The following is a 22,171-nucleotide window of genomic DNA, read 5'->3' on the forward strand; positions in this document are numbered from 1 at the left end:
TAAAGAATAACTGCAGGTTTTTGAAGTGGTATGCCTCTTTTAGGGAAACACATGCCTAAAATCACCAGCTTTGAGAAACGATTGTCTCTCATTTCTTCCCTGGCTGGAGCCAGCTCCCTCAGAGATTTTTCTGACTGTGGCTTTGGCCGAGCTTCTCAGGAAAAAGGACTGTGTTTTAGATATGTAAGCGTCTGCCCAGGAAGTCTGAGACATCTGTGTAAATCGTGTTTGAGAAGCAGTGAACACTCTGGATGAAAAAGGGGCCACATGCTAACCCGACAAGCTCAGGGAAGGCCTGCATGGCGGTCTTGCAAACTCAAAGGCCTAAAGTAGTCACAAAGGTGGGTCTGAAATTAAAACTTTAACTAAAAGCAGTTATGGTGGGTAGTCACATCCTAGGCCGGTAGCTTCCCTGACAAGGGTAAATCTTTACCTTAACTGAGCCTACTGCCTTTTTGCATTACATATTGTTGGAAAGTCAAAGTAATTTTCCTTTTTCCAGACCCCTTAAAGCACAGGCACCGCTCTACGGAGACTACAAATCCCCTCATTGTTATTGAGTTAATTGTTGACTGTTAACTAACTATACTGCACCCACCTAAGTAAAAGAAGTGTGTGTCTATCATTTTACTTTTTATCCAATCCCAGAGCTTGCCCCCCCACTTTGCTTTCTCACGCCTCCTAATCTATCACCAATAGATTTCATGTAACCCAATTACGTCTCCTCCTTTGATTGTAATGTATAAATCAAGGTGAAAAACTGTCACTCTCCAAGCATTGTCCCAATCCGTTGAGATTCTGCATCCTGGCAATTGTTGACAGTGTGACTCAAATACACTCACAAAAATGCTTCACAGGTTTGAATGTTTTTTTATGTTAGCAGCTCCAAAGGAAACAGGGAGGGAGCGGGCTTACCCGACGTGCCGGGCTGGCAGTTGCACTGGTAGCCGTTCACCAGGTCGATGCAGCGGCCCTCGTTCAGGCAGGGGCTGCTGTAACACTCGTCTATCTGGTCGCTGCAGATGGCGCCCATGTACCCGGGGTTGCAGATGCAGGTGTAGGAATCAATCCCGTCCTGACACTGGCCGTGATGGCAGGGGTCGGGGTCACAGTTGTTGATGTTCTCCTCACACAACACGCCAGTGAATCCTGGGAAGGAATGTGACCAAGGAGGCTTAAGAACCAAGGCAGATACTCCACCCTGAACATACATGGAGCCACATCCCCGTACCCTACACCCCCCATGCCTGAATCCATCCTGCGGGAATGAGCGCTTGACACTGACCATTGGCAGTGATTCATAAGGCAGGCCCAGAGAGCTGTGCTTAACATAAAGTTCTTCAGACTGAATCTGCAGAATTCAAATACCTCTTCCTAAGGGATCGGAGCTGCCCTGGCAGAGATGCTTTAACTGCAGCTTCACTCCGTACTGGGCCTCAATACCTTTCCTGGTATATTTACCTCTATATTCTTTTCCTCCCAAACCCAATATACAGGGACTGTATTCATGGTTCCACAGACCTTATCTTCCTCATTTTTTTTTTTTTTTTTTGAGGAAAGGAGGGGGATATAGAGATAGAAGCATCAATGAGAGAGAGACATCAGTCAGCCATCTACTGCACACCCCCTACTGGGGACTGAACCTGCAACCCGGGTATGTGCCCTGTAAGGGAATTGAACCGTGACCTCTTGGTTCATAGGTCAATGCTCAACCACTGAGCCACACTGGTTGGGCTCCCAATTCTGACTTGACAGAACAGAGAACTTTTCTTTATTCCTCAACTGCCCCCATCGTACTATGCATATATAGTAAGTTTTCCATAAAGACTTGTTGAATAAAATGAATGACCAAGTTACAAGCATTTAAATGAAAACTCCTTCACTTGACATTAAATCTCTTCTCGGGGACTCCAGTAAGCCTCTCCTCCCTTCTCAGCATGACTCAGGGTGTTTCACCTCTCTCTCCCGAAGGTCACTCTCCATGAGCATAAGCTCCCAGAGGAGGACAGAACCCGGAACTCCTCCAGCCAGAGACAACAGTTCATGAAGACAGAAGTGGGTACAGGGTTTCCTGACAGGGCCTAGTCTAAGTAGGCCTAGTAAGTGGTGATGCTCCAATACTACGGAAATAGTAATCATTTGTTTCCATGACATTGTTTTTCTGTGATCAGAAAGAAATGCACATAATGTTTAAAACTGTTTAAGAACCCATTTTCTAAAATTAAAAGATTGTCTTTAATTCTATTCCTAACTTCTTTCTCTCTTAAGCAGAGGGATAAAAAAGAAATCGGAGCATCCCCTTTCCTAATAATGTCTAGTCCACTTCCATAGTGTTGGTCTGGGCTGAAGCAAATGTGTAAAGGGATGTTTGGCTTATTCAGATCACTCCCACATGGGAGCTGTGGCCACAGACCAGACATGCAGAATATTTACAAACGGATTCTTTTTCACTGTAGTAGCAGAATTCAGGAGAGAGGATTCGGAGCTCTCGCACCTGTCTGAGAACCACCTAACTCCTAGGGCATGCGGCCTTGTTTGCAGGAAGCGTCTGCACTTGCAAACAACAGCCCTTAGATTTCTGGGCCTTTGTTCAATCCCTTGCCTCAAGAAACACAGCAACGAGCCTCCTGCTGAGGAGCCCCAGTGAAAAAGAGCTTTCAGCTGGAATGTTTCCCTTCCCCAGAGGAATAAGTCAAGCCAGCTGGAAACTCACCGCTGCCAAAATCTGTCCCAAAAAGACATGGACACCAAATGGCAATGTCCAGGCCAGGCCACTATTGTGGTGGACAAGGAGGCAGGTGTTGGAGAAGGGAATAGTGGAGAGAGAGCGGCAAAAACCAAGCTAGAAGAAGACCTCTCTAAACGCAGAACAGCCCCTCCAGTGCCCGGGGCTGGTAGGGCAGCGGGACAAGGACAGTCTCCTGTTTGTTCAGGTGGCCCTGGGGGGCGGGGTGACAAATGAGAAGAATCTCACCCGTGGCGCACCGGCATTCATAACCGTTGGGGTGATCGATGCACTTGGCGCCGTTCAGACACGGAGTGCTGGAACAGTCATCAATATCGATCTGGCAAACGGGCCCGGTGAAGCCTGCAAAGGGCAGAGGAGGACACAAGTCACAGGGTTATCCCACGTCCGCCTTCCCTCCGACAGTGGTGCCCGAGAAGCGTGGGGCTGAGTTCCCTTATGCCACAGGGGCAGCAAAAGTGAAATTATTCTCCCCAGCAAGTGACCAGGACAACAGGGGGAAGCTCAGGGCCCAGAGGCACCGGTGTGTGTCTCCACCTCTGTTTCCCCCCCACACTTCTCACTTCTAGTTAAAACAGGCCTGAACGGTCACAGGGAAGCACTCCAACAAGTGAGCTTCGCCTCAGAGGGACTGAGACTGGAAATGAGAGACACCACAGTGTGTGGCAGAAAACCTGGCGTGTCTTCAACAATAGCTCTGGGGAGGGAGAGAAGAGGCGGAGCATTCTTTGGAAAAACTGACTTATGTTGGCCGTTTCTGGACTCAGAGGTGAAATGTCTAAAAATAATAATCCCACCAACGGGCTTCGAGACTCTAACCCGTGGGGGGAAAAATACAATCCCGAAGAGCCTGAAACGAAGGCCTCTGTGAGGCATGAACTTTCTGAAATGTACACACAGACAGAGAGGTCACGGGCCTTTCCGAACAGACTTGGACTTGTGGCCACAGAGGATTTGGAGGACACACTAGCTGAGACAGACTCCCCGACTCTGTACACACATCTCCTTCCTGAAGGGCTCACTTTAATGACTTCCGCATGCACAGCCCACACACATTCTCTGCCTGCTCTCGCTCCTCCCCTCCCCGGGGTCAGTCAGCTTTGTGCTTCTACAGATAGCAGGGCAGGTGGTGGGCACTTACCAGGGGGACACAGACACTGGAAGCGATTGACTTTATCCACACACTGCCCATTGTTCACACAGGGGTTGCTCTGACATTCGTTTATCTCCAACTCACAATGCACACCTTTGAAACCTGAAGGAAACGAACCACACAAGTGGCTTAGAAAGAGAGAAAGGTGTATTCTAGCCAAGAACGCACAAACTTACAAAGATGCCCACATCCTCCATGAGCAGAGACATTTCTGCAGAGGACCGGGCGACTATGCCGTGAGAGTGACAGTTAGATCACACAGGGAAGTCCTCTCAGACATCCGGGTCACTGTGATGACGGGGATGAGGGTACCTCCAAGACCCTGGTCACACTTCACGTGCCAACAAAGACTGGGCCACGTTCTCTGACCAGTCCAGGGATCCCCACTGCTTGTTCCTAAAGACCAGCTGAGTCAGAGATGCTGCTGTCTTCAGGGTGCAAGGCAAGGTCAGGAGGCTCCCAGGCTAGAGCGCCAGCACTGCGATAGGGCAGCAGCACTGCAGCCTCCACTGTGAGCGGCACTGGCTGTGCTCTCTGCCGACTCAGAAACAGTCCCTGCAGAAGAGCTCCAGGGGACAACTCATGAATCATGGGACATGGCCATGGCAGGTTCCTACAGAATTACGGGTAAAGTTAATTTCTGCAAGTGGAAAGGCATCGTATTTGTAACACATAAGGGAATCAGGAAGGCTTGCTACTTAAAGGACACTTATGGTAAATACTGTATTAAAGAATCTTGGCATAAAAACACCCCTTTCTGAAATTTTCTCTTGCACGTACCTGAGTTTTGACATGATGGGCGTGGTTACCTGGGCCTTCCCAGCTCTAAGAAGTCTAGCACTGCCTCACTCTAAGGGCCCCTTGGCCGGGAGCCCTGTCACTACTGGGAAGGAGATGCTGATGGGGCTCACGGAATGGCCACACTGTGCTGAGTGCTCCACCTCAGAGAAGCGCCGTTCGGTGCCTCCAGCCTAGACCCCACACTCGGATGGGCCCAAGTACCTGGCATGCACAGGCATGTGAAGCCCCCGATCTTATCCAGACAGGTGGCGTCGTTCTGGCAGGGGTCGGAATGGCACTCGTTGATGTCCATCTCGCAGCGAGGCCCCGCGTAGCCCTTCAGACACTCACAGTGGAAGGCGCCGTCTGTGTTCACACATTTCCCTGCGTGCTCACAAGGATTGCTATTGGCTGAAAGACAAAAGCACCAGTTACCAGGATCACAGCACGACCGAGTTTCCACATGTGTGGACTATAGACGTGGTTGGCTTGTTACAAGTGCTAGGGCCAGGCATTTCATAGTCTGATTCTCAATTTCCCATTTTCTTGTGAACAAATTAATTAATTAGACTAGGCAACCTCACTCTCGTGTGTCTCTGGCTGCTCTTTAGCCCAAACTGTCTCTAAGGTTGGGCTTTATATTAAGAATCAAGTACAGACCACCTATATATGTCAATTCCCAGGCTAGAATATATGATTACATTGAAAGGATGGTTGTAAACAATGGGCAAGTAACAGGAGATCTGGAGTAAAATGTGCTTCAGTTTAAATGCTTGCTGAGCTCGAAGACACGGGAGGAAGAGGGGAGGTTTGGGGAACTCACCCATGGTGCACTCATCCACGTCTTCTGTGCAGTCAGCCCCTTTGTAGCCTTGTGGGCAGGTGCAGATATACTGCCCGTTCAGGGGGTTGGTATCACACAGTGCTCCCTTGTGGCACGGATTGCTGATGCATGCATCATCCAGATGACACAAGAGTCCTGTCACAAGAACAAAGAGAAAATGACCCCAGTTGAGGAAGAGTTGTCTCTTTTATGGAGGAGGGAAAGCCTTATACTGTCTCATCAAAATCCACCATGGAGATTGAGGAAACTTTCCTTTCTCCTGATGCTCCCTCAGGAACACGCTGCAAGTCAGGAGCTTCTGCAGACAATCCTGGTGGCCTCCCCCTCACCCTCGGCTAGATGGCTCCTCAAGGGCCATAAGTGAGACGGACAGATGACAGAGACAGGCAGAGGGCAATAACTTTCCTACAGCCCTTCGACTGAGCAGCTAAAACAGAGGATATGCAGTTCAACAGTAATTTCAGAGAGACAGTAAGTCATTTTCTACTGTATGTCCAAACTGCTGCATGCATCTCTATTTTATTTGCTAACCTACTTTCCCCAAATCATGCCACCTGGTGATCATAGAGGCGTCAGCATTTCACTAGCCTCAGAAGAAAAAAAACCAGTGCAACAGCATCAGCCTATGCTCGGGCAGCCCTTTAATAATGTCAGCATTCCTGGCTCAAGTGCCCTCAGGACTGAGGCGATATTAGCTGGCCCCATGTTCTGCATAGTTCACGCGGGAACTGGATCTTCCACTCTGCAACTAGGTTAAGAACAGGCAGCTAAGGCTCCTGCTGCAAGGCTGGAGGTGGGGCTCCTCGGAAGGCATAGATATGACGACATTTCAGAACTGCTGGGCCCCAAGTTCCCGCACATAAGCTATCTTTCTCCACAACTTCCTCCCTTCCTTGCTTCTATTCCTAAAACCAGGAGCTGTGAAACTGAGGAGCTAGAGCACTGTTAACTCTGAAGTCAGTAAAAACCCACCCTGAGAGCAGTATTTCTATAGACGCTGGGAGCTGGAACGCACTTACATGCTTCTGTCCTGCCAACTCCTTCTGAGTAAGTGGGCTATTTCTTCTTAATATGAAGTCTCTACATCCATTAGTCATTTTGTCTTAATTTCTGAGGCGCTTTTCAGCCTAAGGTCATAAGGAGGTCAGCAGATGCTCCCAAGGCAATCGGGACTAACTTTCATTTTTTCAGGACGAAAGACTGCGTTACATAGAGTTGAGAGGAGAGCCAAAAGCGATCAGGAAAAAGACTAGCTCCATAGCACTCTGGCTACTGATTAGACTTCTAGAACAATCTTAAGTGATATGTACCTACCGATTGGTAATGAAAAGGACACAGCTACCGACATGAAAGAGAAGAAGGCAGAAATCCTGACTGCTCACGGCCCCTTCCCTAGTGTCCAGCTCTGTCATTCTGCTGGCCTCACCTGTCTTTCCCTCGGGGCACATGCACGAGAAGGAGGCCACGCGGTCAATGCAGGTGGAGCCCGGAGTGCAGGAGGCGAAGGCACAGTCGTCGATGTTCTCACTGCAGTCGTCTCCACTCCAGCCATTGACGCACACGCAGCCGTAGCCTCCGTTGCTGTTGGTACAGGTGCCTCCGTTCTGACAGGCGTTGGGCTGCAGCAGGCACTCGTCCACATCCTCCGTGCAGAACTGTCCTTTGGGGGGAAAGTGCCTTTGATCAGGACTCTTAGGTCTCAAAGAATTAGTACCGTACCAGCCCCCACACATCCTTCATCCTAATGTGACTTGCCTGAATTAAGGCGAGCAGAACCCACGGCAGATCAGTTCTCACATGCACTTTAAGGCCACTTTAAGCCATCCAAATTATATTTATTCTAGGGAAGTGAGTTAAAGAAAAACATGGGAGTTGCTATCCCTAGAAACTCTGACAACATGAGAATTTAGCCAACCTATCAAAGAGAAGATAAATCTTTAGGATTCTGGACTCAGTTAAATACCTGGGACTATGAATATATAACTGAGAAGAGGGAGAAGAGTCTAAGAGGTGAATAAAGAAAAGAATAATGAGAAGAAGCGTAGAAGTCAAAATATTATGGCAGTTGTTCTGTATTTTGATTGTCAATGTCAATAACTGTACAATATGATTCTGTACAATAGTATTGTAAGATGATGTCACCACTGAGGGGACTTGGTAGAGAATATCACTACAGTAGGTCCTTGGGTTACGACAGAGATCCATTCCTATGGCCCGACGTAACGCGGTTTTCACCCTAAGTCTGAACCTACCTACATAAGCACCTACGTCACTCACATGAAGCACATACACAGCAGTAATGAAGTGAAACAGTAAAAAAAATTTAAAAGAAAGATAACAATTCCTGACCTTTACTTGTGGTAAATAAATAATAAAAAACATGAAGCACATAAGTACATACGTTGAAATTACAGAACTTTTTTTTTTTAATAAATAAATGAGAGATGGCAACGTAACTATGAAACGATGTACTTTGAGTCCGACATAACCCGAGGACTGTCTGTACTTCTAGCTGCATGTGAAATTACAATGATCTCAAACTAAGAAGTTTAATTTAAATTGAAGGTAAAGGCAAGCAAAGGCAGAGAGAGCAGATGAAGGACAATAAAAGCCTTGGTAAAATACGAGTGTGAGAAACAAAGCCAAGATGGTGAGACTGAAGCAAACTGTGCTCAGCCTGAGGCACCCAAGCTTCAAGGGTGCAGATTTGTGGAATAAGACAGAAAGTCGGCCCAATATAATAGAAGATGGAAAAGGGATCAGTATGCTCTGCCTGAAAAAGAGCAAATTGGAGGACGCTAACCATGAGACCATTTGTGGACTTATTGCAGGTCACTACAATAGCAACGGACAGGGACAATGGCAAAGGCTCGCAGGCCCATGACAAGGAACAAGGGTATGTCTTCATCTTCCAAGGCAGGAATTTGTGACTAACAAGCAGTTCAGTGCCAGGCTAGCTGAATTGTATAACAAGTCTTACTGGAGGTCTTTTAATACCAGTTTAGAGAGCTAGCAAAGGAAACTAATATTCAGGTCATTTGAATTCTCGAAAACACAACACAATTAGCTGAAATGAAAAAATTCTGATGATGTCCTTAATTCTCCCCTTGTAAAAGAACTCAATGAATAATTTAAAAAGGTATTCTGATGAAGAGGCCTCTTAATGAAAAAGCACATGACGCTTATACTCAGAAAACGCCAAGGCTAGCCCGAGTCTCCAGAATACCTAATTCAATTGGCTCAAGTATTTTCAGGAAGACGGCCATGTGCCCAGCTACGTAGCCATCACTGCTGGCAGAAGCTAGGTGTGCCAGAGCTAACCTAACTGATCACCGATTCTGTACTTCCATTATGACACCATTCTTTACACTCACTATTGCATGCATTATTACAAAGCCAACATCACTCTATTCCACTTATTTAATTGCACATCTGTCTCCCATCACTTGGCTGCAAGCAACCTCTCAGTTCAGGAGTGGTTTTGTGTGTGTTCCCTGGGATGGCAGGATGGGTGTGTGGGCCTCTCTGGAACTCTGTGCTCAGCACTCCCCTTCCGTGCGCCTCTCCTCATCCCCTTCATCTATATAATTCTTGAAGGAGCCACCAAGTCTTTAAATGATCATGCCCTCCTGGGCATAACTGACTGGTAGAGGATGGGTATCTGATATGAGTTACCTATCGCTGTGTCTCTTTCCAAACTTTTGGACTAGGGACCCTTTGCCACATGGACCAAAAGGACGAAGTGGCCAGTCTACAAGAAAAGGAGAGGGGCGAATCAGACGTGCACAGGAGAAGTACATTCCAGTCAATAGTTCCAGTTGTTCCTGAAGCCCAATTGCTCCGAACCCATTCAGGGGCGCAACTATTCTGAGAGATGTCCCTTGCAATGGATTCCCCTAATTTCAGATAAGGATCTGTCAGTTGCAACCCATAGTACTGCTAATACAGAGTGAGTGAGTTGCATGAGGTGTGTAAGTTGTGTGAGTGGGTGAGATGTGTGAGTTGCGTGAGTGAGGTGTGTGAGTTGCATGGATGAGTGAGGTGTGTGAAATGCATGAGTGAGTTGCACGAACGAGTGAGTTGTGTGAGTGCATGAGTTGCGTGAGTGAGGTGCCTGAGTGAGTGCGTGCATTGGCAATGACTTCCCCCACGGCAGATGATGCCATTTATTACAGAAAGCTTTGCTTCCTTCCTGTACTGGCAGATATGCTTCCTCAGATACAGACAGATGTGTAAGTAGGATACAGGTGGGATTTAGAAATAAATATATGACTGAGAAGTAGGTGAAGAGTTACTGTAACCTGGACATTACTGAGAATCTTGTCTCTTACACTTATGCTAACTTAAATATCTATGCTACCCTAAAACCAAGTGACTTGCTAAATGTGAGCTATTTGGTATTGCAATAATTATGGGTGTGTAATTTTTGCAAAGATTGTAGTTTCTCTATCTTGAAAAGGGACATATATTCATAAATTGTTTTTATTTTATAAGTACTAATAAAATGGAAGAAAGCCATATTTTGGTTTTTATGATTACAGCAAATGTGCTAGCTAATATAACATCCTTTTTCATCCATGTGCTTCAAAATTTATTTTACAAAGGAGATTGACCTCTGGCCACTCAGCTGTGATGTACTCTCAAGTTACAAACTGTTTGTCCCTCTAAAACTGTCACATTAAATCCAATATCTCTAAAATGAAGGCTTTAATCTTAAAAAAAAGTGAACAATCTGGATATTATTTTTCTTTTTGACTGGCTTTGTGATAATTCTGAGTATAAGACACTGTGTTTAAAAATATCTCATGTATTCCTTATGCATTATAATTCCCAGACACTTAAATATTGTAATAAGACAGACGAGATAAATAAACAGTGCCTGGAATGCAAGTTTGGCACTCTTGGGAGAGGAAACCAAAAGTCATTGATTGCCCACTTGGAAGCAGGCAGTGAGCTTGAGCTGCAACAAAAATTATGTCCTTCATGGTTGAGAAATCAGGCTCAGAGAGGTATGGTAACTTGCCTAGTGTGAAGTTTTCTGCCCTCAAGGAGAGCTGGGATTTGAACTAGACCTACCTGACTCTAAAATTCCTAACAAAGACTTGAGATGTGAATCTCACGTATCAAAACCAACTCTTTGTGTCTAAGGTTCCCAAGCACACAAAGTGGAGAGGATGAAGGTGAGGATTCCAATCATGACTCACACAGTCTGATTACTGAAAAAGCGTAGGAGTGCAAATCACTATCCAAATCGCAAATGTACTTTTGGGTATAGGTCACTATTTTTTTTTAATGAGATTGATTTTTGAAGGCTAAATACCATCACTGAACACCTTAAGACTATCTGTCTGTCAGATATGGTTCATTAGAAAAATCAAATCTAGAGCCAAGAGCACACTTGGCGTATAAGAATTTTCTACAGAATGGATCATTTTTCTCTAAGTTTCAGGCTCATTTCTCCAGAACAACATCCCTTCCCAAGCTCATTTCTGCCAGAATTTTTTCTCTCCTCCTACTTCCAATTCTACCAACCAGTTTTTAAATTCAGAAGGTAGACAATAGTAACCCATGGGGCTACTGCAGTTGCTTGTCCACAAGTTCCCAATGGGACATCTACTAATACACTGCCCTTCGTGCCACCACCCTCTTGGCACAGGAGGAAACCAATGCAGAAGCCTCCAAATAAGAAAGAAGGCTCAGAAAGGTCAGGTAACCTTCCCAAGGTCATAAACCAGTAAGTGAGAGCACTGCCACTCAAAGCCAGATCAGTCTGACTCAAAATCTACTGCTTTCGACCACAGCACAGTTACGTACCCAGCCCTGGATTTGACCAACAAGATCTACAGACTTGGTCCCTGATTCTCGGGTCCTAGAGCACTCGGAGAGGGCATAGAAGCATGAGACAATTAAAGAACACTCCTTGTTAGAAATGAATACAGGCAGAAGGTCACTGAATATTGAAGTAGGAAAATTTCTTGGCGATTATCTGACGGGACTGGGTGCATTTAGGTTATTCAGCTTTTCCTACTACATCCCGGACTGGAGAGAGTTGCTCACTGAGGGTGGTAAGGTTAGGTCTTGAAGACATCAAATGACTAAAGTGTATTCTCTGGCTTGGATTTAAAAGGAGAAAGGTTGGCCAGACCGGTGTGGCTCAGTGATAGAACGTCAACCCATGAACCAAGAGATCATGGTTTGATTCTTGGTCAAGGCACATGCCTGGGTTGTGGGCTCGATCCCCAGTAGGGGACGTGCAGGAGGCAGCCGATCATTCCTCTCCCTTTCTCCCTCTCCCTTCCTCTCTCTGAAATCAATTTAAAAAAAGAATAAGCACATACTTAAAAGGAGAAAGGTTGGCCTGGCCAGTTGGTTGGAGCACCGTCCCATATACCGAAAGGCCATAGGTTCCATTCCCGGTCGGGGCACATACAGAAGGCAATTTATTGATGTTCTTGTTCTCCCTCCCTCCCTCCTCCTTCTTCTCTCTAAAACCAGTGGGCATATCCTGAGATGAGGCTTAAAAAATAAAATAAAAGGAGGAAGTCTGGAGCTCGTTTGAAGCTTTGAATTCGACTATGAATTCTAAATTTGATGCAACAAGCAAAGGGAGTTATCATGAGTTCATGGGTGGGGGAAGACAGGATCAAAATTGCCTTTGAAGATTAGTCTGCTCGTAGAATACAGGAGGCACTAAAAGCAAACATCTTTCTGTTAATAGGGAGAGAAGGAGAGAGCACCAAGTTATGAGCGACCTAGCACATAAAAGCTGCTGGTGAAGCGGGAGAGCTGGGTCGTTGCCATGCCTGACCACGCTACTAAGCCTTCAATCCAACAAGTGTCAGCATGTGGCATCATCGGTCTCAGCACACACACTTCGCTGGCGAACTCCAAAATATGTTGTAGGAGGCTCAGTGAGGCAAGTGTTTGAGGGCATCAGGGACCCGCCCCTTAGTAATTTCACCTGCCAGATATTGCAGCTATGGCCATTTAATACTGGGACTAAGGCCCGCCCCATTTTCTGTGGGTAAAAGAAAAAGAAATCACTTGTTTTTAGAAGGTGCCATTTCTGTTGCCACCTTGAGTCTGGACTAACTTGGTATGAGATGTCACACTACCAAATCCTTTGCTGACACCTTACACGCTTAGAGCCTCCTGTGGCTACTGATAATTTTCTGGCTGACAGTTTGCCTCATAAATATATCTCAACTTCATATCTTCCCTTCACATATTTCACTCTGGCCATGATGCCTTACTGATGGGACCTTAACATTATCTTCTTTCCTACCCCAGACCCTCTGCATTTCCTGTTCTCTCTACCTCATATATTCTTCCCCCTCTCACTTATGTGGCTAATTACTTCTCCTCCTTTGACTTCTCCCGTCACTTAGGTAGATCTCCAAATTCACATCCACCAGGGCAGGGACTGTGTCTGCCATTCACCTCGGTGTACGTGTCACGCACTGTATCAGACACTTGGTGTCAGTGGAGAAGTAGACCTCAGGCCTAATCTAACGTGCTCATTTTTACAGATGAGGAAATTAGGACCAGAGAGGTACACTGACTTGTCCACGTCTATACAGCTAGTTGGAAGAACAATGAGACAAAATAAAAAAATGGAAATCGTTAAGTGCGGATGGTAGCTCAAGTTAGTCTTCAAAACAGGGAAGGAGATGCTGAGCTGACTGCGGGGGGACAGGGCAGGAGTGAAAAACAGGGAAGAGCAAAATGCCTCCGCAGTGCTACTAAGGAGATGACACTACTACTTCCCCATTAGAAACATACGCTGCTGTGCTGCTTTTACAGGAGTAGGGTCGCTTCCATGCCAATCTTTTCTCACTGCCCCATCCCACTGTATGGAAACCATAGGGTCCATCGTGGGTCCAACTGTGGCAGTAAATATGAGAGGACTGTCCTGAAATGGAAACCATGGCCCGGACCGCACCAGCATCAAGCTCTAGCCGCAATGCACTGGGATACAAACAGCTTGTTGTGGCTCTCAAGACACCACAAACAAACCATCCATCTGACCTGGAGTCACAAGTGACTGGGAAGTACGAGGAGGAGGGGGAGGCGGCGTGATCACTGAGCCTTAGCACTTTGGGAAGAAGCGCCCTCCCTTCCCAGGCATCTCTCAACTGTGAAGTGTGTGGGAAAAACTTTTATCACATCAATGGCCCTGCTAAGGGTCAACTCTCATTGCAACAATCACCACATGAGAACATATAAAAAAAGAGCTGGGCTGGCCCTTGCCCTGACCCTGCTACCTCCTCTCTTCCGTGGTTAAATCAAGAGAATTCAGTCTCCAGTACCCCCTTCAACCAGCAGTCGCCAAGCTCATCTTTCCATTTCAGAGCAGAACATTCTTACAACCTCTGTCCTGCGAGACCTTCTAAACACAGTTTTCCATTCCAAAGCTGAAGTGAAAGAACAGAGGACGAGTTGCCCATTCGGCTGCTGCTGGCACTAAAGCTGGTTGAAGCATTCCATAAGAACACTGGAGTCCACGGGGTCTGCCTAATGAGAGAATGTGCGTGTGCGCAAAGCACTGGTGTGTACACAAGACCTGGGTATGCAGTGGGTAAGGGGAGAGTATAGGGGTGAGGGATACACGTATGGATAAACGCAAGACACTCAGTGAATGTGAATGTTGCCTCCATTTCTAGATGCCATGACCTTTTCCCAGACTCCTCAAAAGCCTAGTTTCCCTGCAACCTGATCAATAAATTTTCTAAAGAGTCGCTCAGAATATCAACATGTAGAGTGCATTGTGCATTTTGCCTGTGAAACACATTGATGACTTTCATTCTACTTAGGATGAAATTCTAAATCCTATCCAGGTTTTCCGCCTACCTCTCCAGTCTCTCCCTCTGAAACACCACTAGCTCTACCACTCTGGTTTCCATCCCCCCACCTCATTTGTTTATATCTTCTTCTATTTATTCTTTTTAAAATGTTTTATTTTATAGATTTCAGAGAGAGGAAGGGAGAGGTAGAAACATCGATGAGAGAGAAACACTAATCGGCTGCCCCCAGCACGCCCACTCTGGGAATCAAGCTTGCAACCCGGGCATGTGCCCTGACTAGAAACCGAACCAGCAACCTCCTGGTGTTTGGGATGACATCCAACCAACTGAGCCACATTGGCTGGGCCTTGATTTTTTTTTTTTCAATGTCCTATAGTCTTCCGAGTACAGGTCTTTTAGCACCTTGGTTTATTCCTAGGTATCTTATTTTTTGTTGTTGTTGCAATGGTATATGGGATTGGGGTTTTTTTTAGTTTCTCTAAGAATTTATTATTGGTATATAAAAATGCCATCAATTTCTGAATGTTAATTTTGTATACTGTTAATTGCTAAAGTTATTGTTTAATCTAGCAGTTTTTTGGGTGGAGTCTTTAGGGTTTTCTATGTACAATATCATGTTATGTGCGAATAATGCCGTCAGCCCTCTTTGATAGAGGTCCTCCTCTTCCAATTGCTTCCATCTGCTAGAAGGTAAGTAGGCAAAGAATCCATGTTTTCTTAATTCCCTAAAGTTGCTACTGACTTCAACCAGTAAACATTCATTCATTAAGCCATTTCTAGGTACAAGGCACTGTTAAGCACTTAACTGATTGTCAAATGCAATCCTCTCATACAATGACTCCAGTTTTACGATGTAGTACAAGGCCTGGTCCACACTGGGGAAAGACACTAAAGTATCTCAGAGAGATAAGGAGAGAGATCCCAAAAGAACCCAATCACAGCCCTAAATTTGGAGGGATAAGGGCGGGTCAGAAACAAATGGAAAGGTAATGCCCAATTCGTTCATTCATTCACTTATTCAATAAAGATGTTTATACTATGTGCCAGGCCTGACCTATACATACTGGGGCTATAATGGTGAATAAAACAGTTATGGCTTCTACCCTGCAGAACTTATAGACAAATACAGGTTTTACAACCAAACCATTATACAGGGGGCAATAACAGCTCTAATTGGTGCGTGCTGCCTTGGGAGCACAGAGTAGGACAACAGAGAACTAAATTCTCTAGTTCAGCTGGGGATAATATGTTTCATTGGCAAACTACAATTATGGGACTAATGGCATCTCATATCAAGGCAGTGTATTTTTATTTTATACTTCATTTCCCTATAGACTACCCTCCAAGCCACCTAAGTTTGCATGAAAAACAAGAATTTATCATCCAAATATTAACAGTAACGGCAGCATTGGGCTCCATATTCTAAAATCATGATGGTCTCCTGCTTTAACTATTTCTAAAGTTCTTTTACCCATTTGTTTACTGCTATGTAATCCAAACCCAGATGAATCCCTAGTGCCAGAGATTGCACGAGTCTTAAAACAGAGATAAGCACAACAGAGTATCTTGGGAACAGGCTCAGAAACATGCCATCTAATGCAACCTAACGTCAGGATAAGCTGCATTATAGCAGAATAAACTTTAAATTACTGAGACACACACACACACACACACACACACACACACACACACACACACACACAGACTTCATATGTTAGCCAGGTGGTGCAAGAGTGTGTATGTGTGTGAGAGTGTGAGTGGGAAGGGGATGAAATGGAGCGTATTTTAGGCTTAAGGAAGTGTACGTGCATAGGTTTGAATAGAAGAGAGAACATGGCTTATTTGAGGTAATGAAAAAACCCCTGTGAGATTCAATTACAAGGCATGCATCAAGGAGATATGGCTGCAGGGGGAGTTATATGCAGAGCCTTGGAACTCTATCCAGAGACAAGGAGGACCCACCGAAGTGTTTTAAGCAAAGAAACCACACGATCCATTTGTGTTCAGGAAGCCCACTCTGCTGCTGCGGGGAGAATGGACTGAACTCCATCTCACCCTTGCAGGTCAACAGCAATTTAAAACCCTGAGGGGTCCAGGACTCCCGTGACCACTCTAGCAACAAGAAGGTCAGTGCATCCGGGCACATTCCAGATGCAGCAGCACCAAAGAGCATCCAGGCTCAAACCGTGAATGACAAGCAGCGGATGCTGTGCCAAAGCAAGACATTCTGAGAGCCGAGCCCTGGCACAGAGAAGAAAATGGTGCCAAGCTTCGGTCCCCCTGCCAGGAGGCTCATGCTCTGGCTCTCCCCCCGCTCCGTGGGCTGCTGGGCTGTTATTCCAGTTTATGTAAAGACCCCTCACTTCTCTGCAAGGAAAAACCGCAGCAGGGGTTCCAAAGAGAATCAACCTACTGTTTACAGGCAAGCAGTTACCATGAGCAGAATTAGTAAAATGGAAAAAACAACACCTATTAAAACATTTTGAAATATGAAAGACGCGGAACATACCACTTAAGATGTACAAGAAGGGCATACTTGTGAAAAATATTCACTTCCAGAAACTAATAAATTTAGAAAGAACTGGTTCTGTACTCTCAAGAAATTTAAACACATGTAGGTCTAAAAAGAAATGAAAAATAATATAGGACATTGGACTCTGATGAAAGGAGGCAGGCTGAGAGAAAGGCAGAAATAGAGAGGAACTAGATTCAATGAGTTTAAATATTATAACAATATAAAATGCAGTTCAAGTAAAAATCAGAATTGGAAGCTACAAAGGACAGAACTAATAATGAAGAAAAAAATCAGTGTTGTGAAGGAAAAGCTTAAGAAATTCTCATAAAATGCTAAGGAAAAAACAGCAAATTATAATAGTGACAGAGAAGATTTCAGCCATGGGGGAGAATGAAGACCCAATATAAAGATAATAGGCTCCTGAAAACACAAAAACAAATGAAAAAGACACCATTTTCTGAGGTAAGATCAGACTTAAGTCTGCAGCTCCAAAGGGCTCAAAAAGTACTGAGATAAAACACCTATAACCAATATTGGCTGAAGATTTGATTTGCGAGAGAGGAGAGGCAGAGCCTGAGACCCACATGTCTGACACGGGACTTCCCTCTAATACAACAAGAAGCAAAGGAACAATATCTAGAAACTTGATAAGATTAATTTGTGGCCCAATAATTCAATATCTAGACAAGATACTATTTGTATAAGAAGACAACTAAAATCCAAAAATCTAAGAGCTCTGAAGATATGCCAACATTTAACTTTTCTGGGGCAAAATAATACTCAAAGATGTACTCATTTAACTGCAAAGAATAAATAAAAATAAATAACTCAGGAATGAAAAGGTTGTGATATGAATGTACTGGTAGTTAACACAAAGCAAGTCACACATAGAACTGTCTAAAACATTATAAATTGCATTATAAAACAGTATAAATATCAAGAACAACTTCTGAAGAATATGTATAAAATTTTAAAATTCAGTACTAATAATACTATATATGAATTTTTAAATGCCAGATCATAGAAACAAAATCCGGAGAGTAAAGAGACAATATTCCTCATCTTGCAGAAAAGGCAATTGGTATAGTTTCATGTTGACACTGAAAAATAGAGAAGTTGATTCAAATCCAAATTTTTCTAAACATGTATACGTTCAGAAATAAAAAGAACACCTCACACCTCTCTCTATTGTCCTCATGGACCATTTCCACTTCCTTAAATGACTTAAGCACATGGCTTTATGTTCTTCTCACTCTTTCCTCTCCCATCTCCCATGAAATCAATATCTGGGTTGGAAACTAATAACGTCATTTGAGCCAAGAGTTCTTAATTTTCTCAACAGACCTCCACATCTACTCCATATCACGAACATACTCACATTCTGGATCTCATTATGTGACATTCACTGTTCCCATTCCAAGATCTCAAACTTGGTACACTCTCTGACTGTAACTTCCACCTCCCTCCTTTCCCATTCCCAACCACCATTTCACCTAATTTACCCCCCACTAAAACTTCTAAAAGCCCCTCTCAAAATAACCCAGTTCATTAACCAACCCCTTCTAGCCGTCTTAACTCTTAGTCTAGCCAAGGTTCTACGGTTGGTCACATGAATGAAGTTTCTGTCCCCCATAGCTTGGGCCCTGCAGCTTCCTTTCTCCCCTTTCGAGCTGTACAAAATCTTAAGTGACTATGCCCACTCCTCCCTTTCCTCCTTCCTCAACACCCACTTTTCTTTTTAACCCCTTGCAACCTGGTCTCTTTTTCTCCTTTTATATTGAAACCACATTTTAGAAGATTTCCAGTGACTTCAAAAATTCTGATTAACTGTATAATTATCATTCTTTTTTTTCTTTTTTTTAAAATATATTTTATTGATTTTCCATAGAGAGGAAGGGAGAGGGATAGAGAGTTAGAAACATCGATGAGAGAGAAACATCGATCAGCTGCCTCCTGCACAGCCCCTACTGGGGATGTGCCCACAACCGAGGTACATGCCCTTGACCGGAATCGAACCTGGGACCCTTCAGTCCGCAGGCCGACGCTCTATCCACTGAGCCAAGCCGGTCAGGGCTATAATTATCATTCTTATTTGAGTCTCCTGGTTGTCACTCATTCAATAACCACCATTTGTTAAAACTGGACCAGGGAATGCCAGTTCCCAGCCCACCAGAGGCTAAGAGTCTACTAGGTGAAGCAAGCATATAAACCAGGAAGAGGAGTGAAATACGACAGGTGCCACAACAGAGGCATGCAGAGTCGAGTTGAGGGCACAATCTTATAATGCACCCCAACTCAGTGATGCTATAATGGCAAGCTTCTTCCCAACCCCCACATCCCCTTTTTCTCATCTTCCTTCTTTGAATCCCTTTTCTCATCCGTTTTCTTTAATGCAGACATTTCTCACAATTCAGGTCCCAACCCTCTGCTCTTCTCACTCCACACACTTTCCCTTATAGACTTGATACATTCCCAAGGCAACCAAAAACAAGACTCAAAATTTAAGTCCCTGCCTAGCCCCTACTTCTGCTCTGACCGCCTGTGTCTTTCTGCTGAATGCTTTTCACTTGGAAAACTCACCTCAAACTCACCGTCATCTCTAGCCCATTTCTCTGTCAACAGTCCCCACAGGTTCCTATTACTCAGATTCAAAACAGAAGTTAACTCTTCTCAATCTACCCCCTCATTCAATGGAGAACTTAGATGGTCCCCAATTCCTGCCCATCTTTCTTTCAAAGTCATGTCTATTCGTACTTTCTAACTCCCACTGTGGTTATGTAGACTATTTCTTTCTAGGCACTTGACCCTTCTTTAAAGATAGAAAATGATGTCTTTCTTCATGTCTCCACGGCATCCAGCATAGTATATTTGAATTAGTTATTCAATAAATATCTGTTACTGAAGCTACCTTATAACCATTCAGTGGAGCCTTTAAAAGCCATGAAGTGAAACTGGGCCTTGCCTGGAATATAGCCAAAGCCAGACATTGCGTCACGGACGAGGGCAAAATATTCCCTCCTGGTCTCCCCTCCTGCATTTCTTGGGGGCGATACTAACCCCCTACCCCTGTCCCCACCAACACAACCACTGATCAGCTCTGGGGTGAGGGTGCTTCAGGCCAGCCCTCTGGCAGTCTGCCTAACTGACAGTGAACTGAAATTGGGGTGGGGAAGCAGAATTCCAGAAAACAGGCTTATTATCGAGGCCTCGCAACCGAGTTGACAGCAGAGAAACTGAAATGGGAGCTGCATTTTCCCCTTCCCCATGCAGAAAGCGAAGGAGAAAACATCTATAGGCCCAGATGTAATTAAATCGTTTTCACTCTCAACCAAAAAGAGCAGAAAAGTGGCTGTGAGGGAAGTCTCCTCAGAGCATAGCTGGTCACCAACCAGAGGCCGGACTGGATGGGAATATTCAGTTCAGAATGAAAATACCACCATGAAAAGACTCCACTTCCTGCCAGAAGGAGCTCACGCAGCACCTCTGGTGGTATGTTCCTCGCTGACTCAGGCCAAAAAATTTTACTGAAATTGGAGCAACCAACAGCAAAGGGAGTCTGAGCCCACGTTCAGGCTCAGCGTGTTATAAAGGAGCTGAGAGACAATGTGGTCGGTTTTATTAGACTCACGTCCCACCTAACTTCCATTGTTCACTTCTGCTTCGTGTCCCAGAGCACTATTCCAAGCCCAAGCTGAAATTACATTTCTGGGTTAATAACAAGCACAGGAAAATAAATCACGTCTGCCCTAGGAGTGAACCCAAAACCAAAAGCTGCCAGAGAGGAATTTGTGAGTGGAGTTTAGAGGCAACTTTAATTCTGAAGGAAATGAACCTTTAAAAAGAAAATCCAAATAGCAATCTACGTAGACAAAACATTAATCTGCACTGCCTTAGTTAATTTGGGGGCCTTTCATAACTTTTGTTTTCTTAGGTGGCTATCTGCCAGAGCAGAACTTCTCTCATAAGATGGCAGATGGCTTGGGGCCAAATACAGTAACAGTAAAAACACGTGTGCTCGGGCTTCGTCCGATCCTCGGGTGTACTTCCATTTCGTAAAGGGAACTAACTCCATAACAATCTACCAATAAAAAACGAAATCATTTGTCCAATTCCATTTCTTTCTTCTGCCTGGGTTTTAGCTTGTCCAGAAGGGTGGTAGCTTTTGAGGGCATAAACGGATACTAGTCGAGAGCCACACCAAGTAAAAAGGTTCTGTGATGGGCTAGAGATCAGTTCTGCACACCATTGATGTGGGAACCACACCAGAGCATGGCCACCATGCTTTTTTCCAGTGAGGCCAACACAAGGCCCCTTTACAGACAGTTACAAGCCCATCTCTACCTACCAGGACCAAAGAGGATACATCTACCCAGTAGCAGCAATGGTAACACCAGAGAACATCTTTGCTGCTAAAGTAGTGTGGTCCAATAGAAATGTCTCAGAGACAAAGATGTAATTTTTTAAAACATATTTTTATTGATTTCAGAGAGGAGGGAGAGAGAGCTAGAAACATCAATGATGAGGATCATCAATTGGCTGCCTCCTGCATGCCCCTCACTAGGGATCAAGCCCGCAACCGGGCATGTGCCCCTGATTGGAATCGAACCCAGGACCCTTCAGTCTGCAGGCCAACGCTCTATCCACTGAGCCAAACCGGCTAGGACCACAGATGTAATTTTAAATTTTCTGGTGGCACTTAAAAAGGGCAAAAGAAACTGGTAAAATTAACTTCAATATTATATTTTATCTAACTCTGTGTATCTAAAACATCATTTTAGCATCTAATCAATATTTAAAACATTATTAATGAGACATTTTACTTTTAAAAAAAATCAGGTATTGTTCAGTTGTGGCACAATAGGTGTGTCTAGTGGCTACCATATCAAACAGCAGAATTCAGAATGTTTTACAAGATAATTGTTTGCTGAGTATAAACTCAAAAAGCTTTTTATTGCACCATTCATTCACCCAATACCCCAATAAAGTAACTAAGAGATATCAGTTCCATGGTTGACAAATAAAGACTTCAAAAAAAAAAAAAAACAGGGGTGGGGTGGGGGGAAGCTGACACATTTACCTGAAATCAAACCATAAACAGACTTGGAAAAACTCTGGTCATGTGAAGCCTGAAATTTGCTATAGAAGACTAAGCCTTCCATGTTTGTGCACATCCAACACAGGCTCTTCTCATTAAAAACATGGCAGATTCCCAAATCTCCACTTATTTCAAATTGATACCTAGTTTTTCAGCTCCACAATCCCATCCATTCTTTTTCAGATAGCTGGCAACTTCATTCCCTCTCCTAGAAACCTACTCCAATCCTTCTTT

The 22,171-nt window shown here is 44.6% G+C and overlaps 1 protein-coding gene and 1 pseudogene across 10 annotated transcripts in view; one reads left to right on the forward strand and one right to left on the reverse strand.

The window, feature by feature from the left end:
- NOTCH2 (notch receptor 2) overlaps positions 1-22,171 on the reverse strand; it is a 130,874-nt gene that overhangs the window by 36,823 nt on the left and 71,880 nt on the right. For 5 of the 10 annotated variants that reach the window (XR_004973367.1, XM_036344185.1, XM_036344186.1 and 2 more), the window contains 6 exons: positions 6,950-7,183; positions 5,503-5,658; positions 4,902-5,090; positions 3,888-4,001; positions 2,975-3,088; positions 916-1,149 (listed from right to left, as the gene is read on the reverse strand). Coding sequence is in view for 7 of the 10 variants with exons in the window: in XM_036344185.1 (XP_036200078.1) it covers positions 916-1,149; positions 2,975-3,088; positions 3,888-4,001; positions 4,902-5,090; positions 5,503-5,658; positions 6,950-7,183 (1,041 nt within the window). In the remaining 3 variants the exon portion in view is untranslated. Of the gene's footprint in view, positions 1-915; positions 1,150-2,974; positions 3,089-3,887; positions 4,028-4,901; positions 5,091-5,502; positions 5,659-6,542; positions 6,724-6,837; positions 7,184-22,171 lie in introns of those variants that run through there. The other 5 variants (XR_004973368.1, XM_036344188.1, XR_004973369.1 and 2 more) reach the window with 5 other exon arrangements.
- LOC118673435 lies at positions 15,574-15,924 on the forward strand (annotated as a pseudogene).

Source organism: Myotis myotis, unplaced genomic scaffold (genome assembly GCF_014108235.1).
Source record: "Myotis myotis isolate mMyoMyo1 unplaced genomic scaffold, mMyoMyo1.p scaffold_m19_p_18, whole genome shotgun sequence".
Lineage (NCBI taxonomy): Eukaryota > Metazoa > Chordata > Mammalia > Chiroptera > Vespertilionidae > Myotis > Myotis myotis.